Source organism: Antrostomus carolinensis, unplaced genomic scaffold (assembly GCF_000700745.2).
Source record: "Antrostomus carolinensis isolate BGI_N321 unplaced genomic scaffold, ASM70074v2 scaffold21089, whole genome shotgun sequence".
In the NCBI taxonomy this organism is placed as follows: Eukaryota; Metazoa; Chordata; class Aves; order Caprimulgiformes; family Caprimulgidae; genus Antrostomus; species Antrostomus carolinensis.
In genome coordinates, this window is record NW_010339569.1 from 12,590 (window position 1) to 28,200 (window position 15,611).

General features: G+C 45.5%; 1 protein-coding gene across 2 annotated transcripts in view; it reads left to right on the plus strand.

Annotated features, from left to right (window-relative positions):
* The window catches only part of LOC104531108 (phosphoribosyl pyrophosphate synthase-associated protein 1), a 27,770-nt gene extending 12,366 nt beyond the window's left edge, over nucleotides 1–15,404 (plus strand). For both annotated transcript variants that reach the window (XM_010175898.2, XM_010175899.2), the window contains exons 6-12: nucleotides 3,878–4,050; nucleotides 4,481–4,596; nucleotides 6,040–6,095; nucleotides 6,946–7,091; nucleotides 13,203–13,273; nucleotides 13,988–14,134; nucleotides 14,818–15,404. In XM_010175898.2, coding sequence (XP_010174200.1) covers nucleotides 3,878–4,050; nucleotides 4,481–4,596; nucleotides 6,040–6,095; nucleotides 6,946–7,091; nucleotides 13,203–13,273; nucleotides 13,988–14,134; nucleotides 14,818–14,976 — 868 coding nt within the window. In that variant the 3' untranslated portion in view covers nucleotides 14,977–15,404. The remainder of the gene's footprint in view (nucleotides 1–3,877; nucleotides 4,051–4,480; nucleotides 4,597–6,039; nucleotides 6,096–6,945; nucleotides 7,092–13,202; nucleotides 13,274–13,987; nucleotides 14,135–14,817) is intronic.
* The last annotated feature ends 207 nt before the right edge of the window (nucleotides 15,405–15,611 follow it).

Genomic DNA, 15,611 nt, shown 5'->3' on the forward strand with positions numbered 1-15,611 from the left:
GCTCAGATTTTGGAGATCAGAAGAACTAGTAAGTACCAGAGCTCAAGCAGGTAGCAGAATACCTTTGAAATGGATTTTTTCCTGCTTGCCAAATAAATAGAGCCCAGTGAGAATTCCAGTTCATTACCTCTTTGTAATGCTTGGCCTGTTGTTAAAGAAATCGGTAGGACTGCAAGGTCAATGTGCTTACTTCTAGGGATCCTCTTGCAGGCTGAGACATTTTCCTAGAGCTCATCTCTCCAGAGAGATGCTCCAAGTGTTTTGTCCCTCAGGGAGAGACTAAATGTCTGCAAGATGAAAATCCATGGATGCAGGATTATGTTTCGGGTGAATAGTGCCGTTCTGTCCCTCGTGAGAGAGTTCTCTGAAATAACTTGTAACTGAGAGCTGGGGAAATGTGAATCAGATAAAGTGTTCAGAGAGAGCTAACTTGGATCATTAGGGACAGCAATAGTTTTGGGAGGGGAAAACCTTCTAGAATCTTAAAGATCTTAAAGCTCATCCAGTCCCAACCCCCCTGCCATCAGCAGGGACACCTTCCACTAGACCAGGTTGCTCAAAGCCTCATCCAACCTGGCCTTGAACACTTCCAGGGAGGAGCAGCCACAGCTTCTCTGGGCAACCTGTTCCAGTGTCTGACCACCCTCACAGGAAAGAATTTCTTCCTAATATCTCATCTAAACCTCCCCTCTTTCGGCTTAAACCCATTTCCCCTTGTTCTGTCATTAACTGCCCTTATGAAAAGTCCTTCCCCAGCTTTCTTGTAGCCCCTTCAGGTACTGGGAGGCCACTATAAGATCTCCCTGGGGCCTTCTCTTCTACAGGCTGAACAGCCCCAACTCTCTCAGCCTGTCCTCACAGCAGAGCTGCTCCAGCCCTCAGATTATCCTGGTGGCCTCCTCTGGACTTGTTCTAGCTGCTCCAGGTCTCTCTTGTGATGGTGGCTCCAGAACCTTCCCTGCTTTTAAGTTGTTGATACTCTTGTTTTTCCATAAACTGAATTCAATGTTACGGGCTAAGAAATGGGTCCTTTTTAGTCAAAATGTTCAAGGCCCTCCAGGTGAGGAGCTACTGTTGTGCAGCCAAGTCATCTTTTATTCTTAAAATGCAGCTGTGCCTTGCTGCATTGCTTGAAAGGACAGGTTCAAGGGCATCTCAGTTTTGCAATGGGCTTCAGGGAGCTTTTCAGGAGAGTAAAAACAACTGTGTTGAATAATCTAAGAATAGAACTTCTGCACTCAGTAGTGGTTTGAAAAGCAAACAAAATGTTAAGACTTAGTGGGAAAGGAGTCGAGAAGGAAACAACCTTGTTATGCTGCAGTGTGAATTCACAGTCTGCATTTTGAGAGAGAGAACAGAAAGACCTGAGTACTTACTACAGGCTCCCTGTCCAAAAAGCTTATAGCAGAATTTAAAGAGTTAGTAAGACAGGTATCATCCAAGACTGTGGGTGTGTGGACCAGCATTCATGTGAAGGAAAACCAAATAGCTTGTGTTTAGACTGTAGAAAAATGGAAGAGTTGGTGGTTTAGTGATACACTGAAAGCAAAAGGAGTGTCCTCGTGCTGAGAGTTGGTGCTGCTTGTTGCAGAGTTGATTGGCAGCTTCACATCAGCCATTTGCTCAGCCCTGAGAACACAAATCTCCAGGGACAGCTCAGGCAGGGATGGGGAGATGTGAGGGAGGCTCCAGGCTGCTGGTGGTACGTAGGATGTAGGGGATAGCTGAGCTGGCTCTAAATGTCCTGGTCTTGAGCTGACAGTCCCTGTGTGTAGTGTTGGCTCAGGCTTTGCAGCAGGAACTGGGAACACAGCTTCAAGGCAGGAAGAGGGGAAGGCAGCAAGGAGACTGGGATGTTCTCCTGGGTACCCATTTTGGAGATGCTGTGCCTGGGATTCCACTGCAGACCTTATTTCCCACAATTAGTCCCCTTCCCAAGCAGGGCCCTTGGTTGGGGTCAGTGACCTTTGCAGAGGAGCAGGTCAGTGTCACACAAAGCATTCGGGAGGGTGCTCCTTCGCTTCAGTGAGCCCTCCTGCCCTGGGCACTGCTGGAGGGACAGATGCATCCACCTCTGCCTAGTGCCTGTGCCAGCTGGTCTGCAGGAGCTTCCTGGAGTCCAGCCTGAGGTCCTGCTTGAATATTGAGAGAGGTGCTCCTCCTGGAGTAATTTCTCCATCGATATGGCTACCAGTGTCTCACAGCAGCACCAGGACTGCTGGTGCCTTTTGAAATCAGTGGTAACCCTTTCTCCCAGGAGCAGTCTTGTCTATCTGCTTTTCATGTGAATATATATATATATATTTTTTTTTAAAGTAATTTGAAAAATAATGATGGAAAATATTTAATTTCTGGGATGAACTTTAAATAGGCTGAAACTTGGCCATTTTGTTTTTATACAGCACTGATAGTAGCATCTTTTTCTCCTCTCATGGCCCCGCTGGCACAGCTAAAACACCAAAGGGAAGAAGCAGTTCTTTGTTTGCTTGTTATCCTACGTGGCAGGGGGCTGTGTTTTATGTAATTCTTGGCTGGGTGCTTCAAAGCTAACAAAGCTTTCTTGTGTGCAAACGACATTGTGCACGAGGGCTGGCGGGGCCAGCGCGAGAACAGGGACCCGGAGCATTCACAGATTGAGAGGCACAAACAGAGGTTAATTTCTGAAGGGAGGGAGAGAGAAAAGGTTAGAGGTTTGTCATGGGTCACACACAGAGGTTCAGGAAATGGTGTCTCTGAGCTCTTGGGGAAGATATCCTCAGTGGTCAGGAGGAAAACAGGTTTTCAAGCAATGTCTGGGTAATGTCCAAAAAGCTCTGCAGAGGTTTCAGCTGTTCTGTGCTGTTTATTCCTCTGCTGCTGCATGGAATCGTGGCCTGGTCAGCCCCTGCTCTGTCAGCATGGGCTCCATGGCTGAGCCACCCACAGCATTGCCCTCCTGGGGACCTGTCTGGGGAAGTGGTGTGTCATTTGAGGCTGTCCCTGCTGAAAACCCCCAAGCAAGGGTCTCTGTGTTGTAGGAGGTTTGCCTGTGCCTCTGTCTCCTCTGAAGAGCATGTTCCTCAGTTCCCAAATGATCTCGGGTCAGTTTGTGACGATGCAGGCAGCGTCCCTTGATGTTGGTTTGGAGAGATTGACTTTTTTTCCTTTCCAAAATAAATTCAGATGCAGATTAATACAAAAACCATGCCAGTCATCACAGTGCAGCTAACTGAAAATGGGGTTTTATGTCTATTCCTTGCTATGGTCTACAGATATGTTCTGCCTGTGTTGCTTTTTTGTTTTTTTTTTTTCTTTCAGGAAACAGTCACTTATCATTTACTGTGTTGTTCCTTACATTTCTAGGTGAGCTAGATAGCATGGAGATACTGACATCCACCAAAGTGATGGGTCTGGACTTTGTACTGCTCCAGAATACAGTATTTCTAAAGGCAGGAAAAATAACCTGCCTTATGTTGTTTAAAAGAAAAAAATCCAGTGTGGATGAACTTGTGTTGGCTGCATGTGTTCTGCTTCTTCAAAAGACTCTCTTATTTTAAAATACACTGTATGAAGTGACACTTGTTCCAACATAAATGGAAAAATGTCTTTTTGGTTGTGATGATGGAGGGAAATAATCACACACCTCATGTTAGAGTACAGAATCAAATTCCAGTCCATAGCTCTCGAGTGCTGGAGTTGTCCTGTACATACAGCAGTTACTGTAATGTGCTGTGGCATGATGGAAGAAGCTATATGATTACAATTCAAGTCTTGCATACATTGGCATAAGATGTAGCACTGTTTACCTGGAAATTTGGTGAGGAGAGGTATGGATGTAAAAGGAAAAGCATTGGAAAAACATCTGCTAATAATTTGGAATGGTTTTCAAATCTCTTAGAGATGTGAACACTGCTGTCATGGAGCTGCTGATCATGGCATACGCACTGAAGACATCCTGTGCCAGGAACATCATTGGGGTCATCCCTTACTTCCCCTACAGCAAACAGAGCAAAATGAGGAAGAGGGGCTCTATAGTCTGCAAGCTCCTGGCTTCAATGCTGGCCAAGGCAGGTGAGTGTCACAGGGCACAGCAGCGTGGCAGGCTTGCATGCTGCAGTGCATCCATCTGCTGGGCATCCCAGAGGGCATCTGTCCTTCTCTTCTCCCATTCCATGTGGGGATGTGCTGCCGAGCCCTTGAGCCACTTTGGAGGGAATTAATTTTCTTCAGCTTAATTTTATTTCTTTGTAAGTCACACCTGGGGAAATGTCATGTTGAAATACAGTGTCAGCCCAGTGCTGTGACTTACTGCACACCTCTTTGTTATTATGTCTTTGGGACTTTCTATGTTAACCTGTTTATGCTTATTTTATCACATGGCATAGTAGTTTGAGTAATAGCTAAAATAGTCTGGAAAATTGAGATGTTTGAGGAGCTCCAGCCATGTGGGAGTTGCCTCAATGAATTAATTGTTGTTTGTTTGTTTGTTTGTTTTCCTTAGGTTTAACACACATTATCACTATGGACCTTCATCAAAAGGAAATTCAAGGTTTCTTCAGCTTCCCAGTAGACAACCTGAGAGCATCCCCTTTCTTGCTTCAGTATATACAGGAAGAAGTGAGGTTACTCTAGTTCTATATATATCAACTTGTATTAACTTGTCTTAATGTGGTAGCAGCGTTGGGCCTCTGCTTATGCAGGGATTGTGTTGTCAGGCTAGGTCAATTGTTCTGCTCATTAATTCTTTCTTTGGGGGTACCTATGGCATGTTTCTTAGGAAAGTGGGAAAATGTTATATTGTATGATTGTACTTGGATCGAAATTGAACTCTTGACCATGAGCAGATGAGCTCACTCTCTGCAGAGTTAGTGCCATTTGAGAGATACTATTGATGCTCTTGCCTGTAATCACGTTTTAAATCCTGTTAAATTGTCTCTCCTCACCCTTTGTTCTGCATTGGATATCTGACTGCTCTGAATTATTGATGGACTTTGTCTTGGGCTGGGTGTAGGAATGCTGAGCACAGTGGGGCTGGGGGCAGGGTGTGAAGGTTTTATTTTCCATGTGATGATTTATGCCCACACAATGAGAGCAAGACTTCTCCATATGGGGAGGGAGCAGGCCCTGGTTTCAGACCTTCCCCTGTGGACAGGAGTAGCTGCAGCTGGTCTATGCAGGGTAGGTTAAACCCAGTGAATGTTCCCACCTTTGCCTGGTTTGGATGCAAGGCCAATGCCTGCTCTGCATGGGTGCTGGGACTCCACATCATCGTCCTCCCTGAGAGCCAGGGTTGATATGTCTGGTCCCAAGGGCCCATCTCTACACAGAATCACAGAACGTTGGGGATTGGAAGGGACCTCGAAAGATCATCCAGTCCAATCCCCCTGCCAGAGCAGGAACCTAAATGAGATCACACAGGAAGGCGTCCAGGCGGGTCTTGAATGTCTCCAGAGAAGGAGACTCCACACCCTCCCTGGGCAGCCTGTCCCAGGCTCTGTCACCCTCACTGTAAAGAAGTTTCTTCTCAAGTTTAAGCAGAACCTCCTGTGTTCCAGCTCACACCCATTGCCCCTTGTCCTACCACTGGGCATCACTGAGAAGAGCCTGGCTCCATCCTCCTGACATTCACCCTTTACATATTTATAAACATTAATGAGGTCACCCCTCAGTCTCCTCTTCTCCAAGCTAAAGAGCCCCAGCCCCCTCAGCCTTTCCTCATCAGGGGGATGCTCCACTCCCTTAACACCTTCCCTGGTCTCAGATGCTGTGCTCGACACCGCAGACCTGTGGGCACCAGAAGGGACACAGCCATGGAGCTGCAGCCATGTGCAGAGCAGGACCTGCAGTATTGCCCGTGCTGAACTTTTGTGTTGCACGTGGGGCAGAATACACAAATACTGGTGTTGAAAACGAGCACAATTGCCTCTCTAGTTTCTTGCCACAGAATGAAGATTTGGGTCTGGGGAAGGAGAGTGGGTGCAATTATTCAGCCATGTATCATCAAATCAGTTACTTGCTACCAAGATGATCTTTATTTAAATAACTTTTTATCACCTCCAGATTCCAGATTACAGAAACGCAGTTATTGTAGCCAAATCTCCTGATGCAGCTAAAAGGTAAATAGATTACTTACTAACTGGTTAAAAGTAACTTGGAAAAGGTCTGGGCTGAAGGGAGATACACCAAAGAAAATACAGGAGGGTTGCAAATGGATCAGCAGTCTGGTTCCTAAGTCCTTTGTGGCTAGAAACCAGATAGCTGTCTGCAGTGGTGCAGATGGGCAGCTGGATTTTGCAGTTCCAAGCCTGTGGGAGTAAACTCTGGAGGTCTCTGTTGCTGCAGAGCTGGGTGGTTCATCTGGGGCTGGGATCAGACTCGCTGCGTGAGTTTCAGCAGTGCCTGATCACTTCAGAAAACATTTTGGGGGCCTACAAGAAAGCTGGGGAAGGACTTTTCGTCAGGGCAGTTAATGACAGAACAAGGGGAAATGGGTTTAAGCTGAAAGAGCGGAGGTTTAGATTAGATATTAGGAAGAAGTTCTTCACTGTGAGGGTGGTGAGACACTGGAACAGGTTGCCCAAGGAAGTTGTTGATGCCCCCTCCCTGGAAGTGTTGAAGGCCAGGCTGGATGAGGCTTTGAGCAACCTGATCTAGTGGAAGGTGTCCCTGCTGCTGGCAGGGGGGTTGGAACTGGATGAGCTTTAAGGTCCCTTCCAACCCAAACCATTCTATGATTTAGCCTGTGGAGGAACAGCAGGAGACCCATGTGGTGGAGCCAGGAAGTAGAGTGGCCTTTGGGATATCAGGGAGGAATTAAAAGTCACTTTCAGTAAAGTTCCTTCCTGGGGAACAGCCACAGAAGTGCAGTCTTTGCTGGCCTTCTTGGGTCTGGGAGAGGCCTGCTGCACTGGGCTGTGAAGCTGTGTCATTCTGACATCTTCCTGACATGCTGTGGTTGCTCTGCAGGGCTCAGTCTTATGCTGAGAGGCTGCGGCTGGGACTAGCAGTGATCCACGGAGAGGCTCAGTGTACAGAGCAGGACATGGATGATGGACGTCACTCCCCTCCGATGGTCAAAAATGCAACTGTGCATCCTGGTCTGGAGCTGCCCTGTAAGATTAAGCTTTTCTCCTTATCTTTGGGCAAAAGAAGAAAAGTTTGGTGGGAAATAGCTGTTGGTTTGGCTGTGTAGGTGTAACTAACTTAATGGCAGCTGGACCAGTGGAATTATTTTCTCGGAAAGGTTGATATCAGAAAGTTGTAGGAGAAGGTACAGGGGAAGGATTTTATTTAACTCTTTCTGGCCATGCAGAGCATCACCAGTGCTCCCCTTGGCTGTGCCCACTCAACAGTGTCAGAGTGACAAACCTGTGATAAAGGTGGTGCTTTTACAGTGCTCAGCAGCAAAAGTAATTGAGCTAGTGAAGCAGAAAAGAAATGCAAAAGTGTAATTAACATGGGAGCAGCAACTAAGACAAGCTGTTGTCACCAGTGTGGAGGGGAGGGCTGGCCTTTGTCTTCCCCTCCTACTGCAGCCATTGTTACTGCTGGAAATTATCTTCATCAGCCAGGTGATCATGTTCCAGTGTCTGTTTTGACAAGGTTTTGAGGTTTATGTGTCTAGGGTCGATAGGTTCTCCGAGAGTGTGGCTGAGCTTCTTTGTGTGCTCTTGCCATCAATTGGTAAGCTGCTGATTTGGGAGCACAGAGCAAAGAAAAAAAGGAGGAAATCTGTATTTTGGGAAATGTGTATGCCTGCAACAGCAGCAGTCAAGTGACACTAGTACAATCAAAATCCAGCTCCCTTTTGGGAGGATTTTAGCTTTTTAGGTAGATGGTGGTAGCATGGAGGTTATGAGTGCAGGGCATGTGGCTGAGAAGTGACTGTGGGAAAGGCTGCGTGTGCTGTACGTGGTGAGGAGCTATCCATCATACAGCCAGATGTCATTACACTGGCAGTGGCTAGGGCTACTGATAAGTGTCTTCTCTTCCCTTTTGAAGTTTAAGGAGAACATCCAACCAGTTTGTGGGCAAGTAAGACTGCAGGCATTTTACATTACTCTAGTCATTGCTTGCCATAATACAATCAGTTAAACAATGCTTACGTGTCTGGTGAAACTCCTCTTGGGCCCTGGGGGACGGGTGGGGTTTGGCAATGAAGTTTGGGACTTCATCTTGATTATCCCCTTTCTGATGAGGGGATTTTTTTTTTCATGTGCTTCCAACAAAACAGGAATTTGCATGGTTACTCTTGGCCTTTTCCTTCCCCTCCTACTCTAAAGAAGATGCTGTCCACCAAAATATCACCAGCTGACATTTGTGTGCTACTCGGGCATTGATGAAACTGTATTTTTATTTCCAACTCTGTCTCTTCAGGGAAGCTCAACTGTGGGAGCTTGTGCTGCTGGAGAGCCCCATAAATGGTAGCTTGTACAGAAATGTGGTGTTGTCCAATTTAGTTATGATTCCAGTGGAAAAATCTTTTCAGTCCCCAGCTATCCAAACATCAACTGTTTTGCTGTATATCACCACTTTCTTATTTTACCTCCTGCAGAAACTCGGTGCTTGACTAAATGACCTTACATTCCTGTGTGCCTAAGGCACAAATGTCAAACAAGCTGTGGCTTGGTAGCTGTCTGTCAAGGCTGAAATGTGGGGTGGATTCTGGGGTCAGCTTGTCTAGAGCTCTCAGGAGAAAGTTGCTTTTCTCTCCAGTTTTCTAATCTTAATAGGTACCTGGGTTTGAGTGAGTTTTGAGTGAGCTGGGCTCTGTTACTGGAGGTGCAGAATACCAAGGTAATATCTGTCTCAAAGCAGTCTGTAAGCTTCTAGTGCATCCTGGTTGTGTTGCAGCTCTGCCAGACAGAGGTGGAAAAGCTGCTAGGGTTAGGGATGCAAATGCTGTTTGTCTGTACTTACCCTCTCTGCTTTGCCTCCTTTCTTGTCCAGTTCAGTAACATGAAAAGTGTTTTCCCACCTCAAGTGACATGTCAAACAAAAGCTTGATCAGCTTTTCTTGCTGTGCTTACTATCACCAGCAGTCCTGGTGGTGTAAGGTCTGCTGGCAGAATGAAGCAGGGTTCACTTGTGTCCCTGTATTGTTGTTTTTGAAAGGTAAGACACGTGGTACTTGCCCAGAGCTGTATGCTTCCTTACACCAAAACTGGCCAGAAAAACCTCTGGTTCTTGAAACAAAACCAGTCTCCAGGTCTGCTTGGCTCAGGTACCACAGGGATATGACCGGATCGGTGTGGAGCATCCTATCCTCCCTCTCTAGGCTCTGCAGTTCAGGGTCCCATTACAGCCAGAAGAGATGTGGAACCCATGACTGGGAGCAGCCCCAGAGTCACAGTGATGACTTACGCTTCATGCCATTCTTCATGGGCTTCCTGGTGAATTGGCTGGGCTCCTGGCAGAGACCTTTTCTCCCTATTCTAGCAGAAAGCATGTGCCTTTAATTAACAAACGTTAAGCAGCATAATGGCTCATTTATTGTCCTGAGAGTGTGGCCTGATGATATAACTCTGATTTGGTGGCATATGGAGCCATAACAGAAAAATGCCAGCAGTGCTTCCAATTGCACTTAAAAGTGCTGTGCTAAAGGGGCAGCGAGGGCTCACATCACTCAAAACCCAGAATCAGAGCCTTTGAGGCAGGATGATACTGAGGTTATTCTCTTTGATTTGTACTCTGTGTCTCAGAGCTTGCAGCTGGCTTGGGGCTGTGCTTTAACAAATGCATGTGGACTCTTTGCATGTTTCTTCAGCACCATCTGTTAAATCATTTCGGTGGCTTTGAAATTCAGTACTTTATACTCATAGTGAATGGTCTGCTTCAAACCCAGGGCCCAGCAAAGTGGGCCAAAACTGCCAGGAAGGGAGTTTGGGTGAAAAACAGCCCAGCAAACTGCCAGGAAGGGAGTTTGGGTGAAAAACTGGAGTGATTGTAAGTCTGCTGCTACTTCCCTACCCCCATCTCTTTGCTGTGTTTAGGCTGGGGCACGGGGATGTTATCTGGCCTTCCAGGTCTCTTTTAACAAATCAGGTAGTTCTTGAGCAGCCTTTTGCTCATAGACTCTGTTCTTTTTCCAGTGGAAATTACTCTGTTGTAAATGCAGCATTATTTTACTTGGTGATTATTGCTTTAATGCACACAGTCAGCTCCAAATAGAATTAGTTTTAGCATTCCTCAACCCTTTTTTTTTTGACCACTTAATTAAAGCAACATTTTTCTGCACCTGGGAGTGCAGTTTCTTTGTGCCAGTGATCATCTCACCTTTAACATGTGGTACTTTAGCTGATGAACTTACTTCCCCACCACCCCTCAATGTTCTTTGATATTATTGTTTTATAAAAATAGTGGTTGGTTTTTTCTTTTTTTCTCTTTTCTTTATTTGTTTCCCATCAGAAGCTACAGATATCACAAGCATCTTTTCTTACTCTCCAGAACAAACCAGCAACTCTTTTAATGTAAACTCATACTTAATCCAAGGGGTTACACCAGGCAGAAGTACAGCCGTGGCTTATTTCTGTTGCTCTTTTGTCTACATACAAATAGAAGGTCTGTGTCTAGGAGGAAAAGTTTCTTTATTATTTGAGTCATTGTTCAAGTCACCTTCTCATAGCAGTTCTGACTTGCATGTCTTGATATGTCCAAAGATTTTTGAAGAAAGATAAACTGACCACAATAACCCTTGCATAAACTCTCATTGCATTGGAGCAATCGAAATTCTCTTGTGATTTGGTGTGGTTGTGGGTAGATCTTTGGCTTGCGATTTTTTTCTTTTCTTTGCAGAGAAAATTGAACAAGAAAAAGGGAGAACATCTCTTTAGGATCCGGGTAGGTCAACAAGTTGCCTACCGTACTTTAAAAATAAAGCAAACTTGAAATACAGCACTTAAAAACAGACAAGAGATGCAAAGCACTGCCGATGTCGCTAGCTCCTGTGTTAGCCTTTGAGCATAGCCAGGAATGTGTCTGCTTCTTGTATGGGAGGATACTGATTTGCTGAAACTTCACGTGTTTCTCAGTAAAATAGTGCTGAATTTCAGCTTCCTAAAGTCTGTTCACCATTGCTTAGAACAAAGTTTTCTCTAGCCTGGCTGTTGTAAACAGAAATCCACACTGGTCTCTGAATGCACATGAAGGATGGGATGGCAGCCAGGTGGGATCCTTCTGGTATTTTGCAGCTCCCACCAGGAGTTTTGTTACTGTCCAAACTGGTAACTAATCTAAGCAGGTAGGTAGTGATTGAAATTTGTGGTCTACTTATCTCTTGTAATGCTTAATCCTGGTTCATTACAAGTACTCTTCCATCTCATAAGAATATTTCCCCTCCAGGATTTAGATGTGACTTTGCATTTGATAGGAGACTCAATGCAAAGTAACAATGCAAGGGAGGCTGGGGAATCTGTGCTCCAAAGAGCAATACACTCTGAAATCTGAGGTAGCTGTGACTTTGACTGCAAAACCCTAGTAATGAGTAACATAACTTTGGTCCAAAACAGAACTACTGGACACCTCTTATACAGTTTTGATAGGCTTATGGAAAACCAGTCTGTGAGGTGGGTTATGTGTACGAAGAAACAGCTCCACACATGAATCTTTGTAGCTGTGGTCCTTATAATTGCTTTCATCACCATCCCTCAGTCTGACTCACTCACCCAGTTGTGCTTGCACTCAAAACGTTCCCAGGCACTGAGGAGTTGTGGAAATAGTACTGGATCAGCTTGCTGTGCAGGATGGGGAGTTTTGTGTAGGACTTTTTTGATCCAGGAGGGCAGAAATCAATGTTCAGACAGGCTTTTTGATGGGCAATGGCCTGTGTTCTCATACTGCTCAAGTACTATATTGAAGTAGGTTATCTTAAAGGAGAAAAAACTTGCTATCTAGGCTGTCTAAAACTCCTCGGCATTTCAGAAGCCTCTGTGGCCAGAATCCTGGCAAGACCTGAGCTTATGAACAGGAGGGGTACAAAGTGCCTTGCTAGGAGATTTTGCTGCATTCCTCATATAGAATGTAAAATGTGTGGGGGTGCAGCTGGGCCGGGTGTTACAAAATACTGGATGTTCCTCTTTGCTTTAGTGGTTAGAGCAGCCCAGATGATCACCTAATGACACATGCATGCCCACCACCATGTCCTTTCCATGCTGGGAGATTTTTTATTACTTTTACTGTATAAGCCAGCACCCTCTGGCAAGTAAGAGGTTTGGCTTATGGACAGCGAGTCCCTGGCCAGTACGAGAGGCTGATTGCCGTTTGGTACAAGCCTGAAGACTTTGTTACATCTGGACACACAGTGCATCCTAGTTCATATCTCTGTTATTTTTTTATACTGCTGATAGAAGTTTTTCAGGATAAAGGATAAAACTTGTTACACATGTAGTTCTTGCATGAACTGTGTCAGTGCAAAAGTAGAGTCAGGAGGGAGTGGAACCTTATTTCCCCAGTATATCTCTTCACTGTGTGTCAGTACAGCTCATCCATGTATCCTTTTGCTTCCAGTTGCACTGAGCTGGTAGAACTGAGTTTGAACTGCTTTTTGTCCTGCTCTTTTCCATTAATCCACTTTAAAAAACAAACAAACAAACGAAACAAAGCAGTAAATTTGCTTCTGTAAACTTCCTTAAGCTTTCTTTGCCTGAGCATGTATTATTAAGGTCCTTACGCCCTCTGAAAGAGCCTTGTGTGTTTGGTGATACGAGAGGAAGCAAGCAAGCTGCAGCGTGAGTCTCAACTCCTTCAGATGAATTAGTGAGTCCAACAGGTGAAAAATTGCACCTTGTACAGCAAATGCCCTTTGAGAGGTGTTGCTTGGAGAGACCCCTTTGTTCCCAATCCTGAGAGATCCCTTTTTTCAAGTCCTGTTCTGGAGCACAAAGAAAGTCACTGACATTTCCCATAAACTAGGTGCTGCTTTGTAGCTCTCCTTGCATAGAGTTCTTAGATAATGTGGATTTGCTTATTGCCTCTGAGGTCAGTACCAGGTCCCCACAGAAACTGAGAGTTTCATTTTTACATGGCAGTACTATTCATTTAAGGAGGAAAGCAATGGTTAAACCAGTGGTTACCCACTTAGGCAGGTGTCAGGATAATGTAAAGCACATGTCTGTATCTCTGCACCAACAGAAGACACAGTTAAGGGCTGGGCTTCTTGTGTGGTGGAGCTCTTGTGGTTTGACTCAAGGCTAACTGACCTGGCTTTTTTTTTTTTCCTCCTTTAGTGATGATGGCCAAGGAGAAACCACCAATAACTGTGGTTGGAGACGTTGGAGGAAGAATTGCCATCATTGTGGTATGAGTGTGATGGGGGGAGGGGGGCAGGGGTGGCTTCCTCCTAGCATCTTTTCTTCAGCTGCTTTATCCCAGAAAGGAGGAGGAACTGCTGGTGTAGGAGTGGGAAAGTGATTGTTAACACTATTTTCTCCAGTTTTGCTGGTGGCTTTAGTTATTTCTGTTGAAAACCCCCCCATACTTGAACACTTTAAGCCCTGAAGTCTCCTTGCTTCCTTGAATCTACAAATGTCAGATGTCTACAAATAACCAACAAATCCAGGATATGCAGAGCAATCTTCTGAAATGTTTAAAAAAAACCCAACAAAACACAAAAACCCCCAAAACAACCAACCAACAAACCTTGTTGAGCTTCTTATAGTTGTGCCATGCTGCAGTGTAATTAACATGCAGCTACTAGCACCATGAACAAAAATACCCTGCTGAAGATAAGCTCTGCATGTGTGTGTGTGTGCATGTGCAGGGACTCTTTTGTTTCCAAGACACAGTATTTGTTTTGCACACTAGCAAAAGGGTCTGTAAATGAGGGAACTGGCCTTTGCAAAGTGAAGTCGTGCACGTGGCCGTCTTTGCATCTCATCAGCAGCTGAACTACCAGGGATTCCTTTTTTTTCCAGCTGTGTGCATGGCCAAAGCTGCAATACCTTGCAGATCCACTTCTGCCCTGCAGACAGGCTCAACTTCTGGTTTTGATGTTACTTCTGTTTCTTCTCAGGATGACATCATCGATGATGTGGAAAGCTTTGTAGCTGCTGCAGAGATCCTGAAAGAGCGCGGAGCCTACAAGATTTTTGTGATGGCTACTCATGGGCTGCTGTCAGCAGATGCCCCCCGTCTCATAGAGGAATCCTCCATCGATGAGGTGCGTCTGCTTTCTGGGCTGTGGAGGAAGGGCTGGCTCTGGGGGCTGATTTAAGGCACCAAAACCCACAAACTGATATTATTCCTCTGCCATGCAGCTCATCTCTGAGATTACTGAATTACTGGTTTCATCAGCTGTTTGCAGTTAGCAGCAGGGGGCGGGGGGAAAGGTGTGTCTGTGATTAATACTTGTTCAGATCAGATCTGTTTATCTGTGTATGTTTTCTCCCTAATGCACCGATAGTAGTCATCCCTGCTTAGACCTTGCCACAGTGGGTGCATATGGCTGCTTTCTCCCTTTACAGACCACCTACCTGTCCCTCTGCCCCAGCTGATGACGGGCTCTTGGGTACATGAAGAGGGTAAGATTTCAAACCTCACCCTTAGTAATAAATGTGTCAGATCCTGTGATCTTAAATGGACCCATCAGCCTGTGTGGAGGTGGCTGGTGTAGAGTGCTGGTTATGCTGGTCCCTGCAGCAGACTGACTGTCACATGGAGGAGAACATTTATTTTTGTTTTTTTGGTGGTTTTTTTCCTAACACACAAAGATTTCTCCCCTTGAGCTGTGAAACAGCAGGTCCCACCACTTGTGGAGTTAATCTCGGGTAGCTATTCAGTGAGAGCAAGCCTATCAGCAGCACAACTCATGGTCTTTTTTCCTTTTTTTCTGGCACCCCACAGGTTGTGGTAACCAACACAGTTCCTCACGAGGTCCAGAAGCTGCAGTGCCCCAAGATAAAGACTGTGGATATCAGTTTGATTCTCTCTGAAGCCATCCGACGAATCCACAACGGCGAGTCCATGGCCTATCTCTTTCGTAACATCACTGTTGATGACTAGACCCGGCGTTGCCCCTGTCCTGGCTTCCACAAGAGAAGGAAATATGCATGAAAAGGCACTACCATAAAACTATAGGCATAACACAACTGTTTATTCTTGTAGGAATGTGAAAGGTGTTCAGGGTCTTGAGCCATGAGATCTAATAGAAAAAAATCAACCTGACCAGCACTTTACAGGTGTATAGAAGAGGCCACTAGCAATGGGGAGGATTACACTTTAATTGAGAGATGGAGAAATGAGGTGGTGTTGAATTTTTAAGTTCCTTTAATTATTTTTTTTTTTAAGTGTGTTATCTCTTGCCCTGTAAAGGGGGAAGAAAAGCAAAAAAGAAGTAGCTGTCAGCTTATGAGAAGGGAATGGAGAGCGCTCATGGCCCTGTGTGGGCAGCAAGAGGACACTTGGGTTTCTGCTTCAGACTGTGACTGACCTCAGAGCGCAGAAGGGAGAGCTTAATTCTGGTGTCTGGGCAGGATGGCTTGTTTCTGGCAGAGCTGATCAGCAGAGCAGCTCCTGGACAACTCAGTGGCCTCACACAGCATAGCAGGAACTCTCATCAAAACTAAGTTAGTGGAACATCTGGAAAGGGCAACTTCAGGCAACCCGTTCACAGGGCTGCTCACATCCTTGTGTCGGGG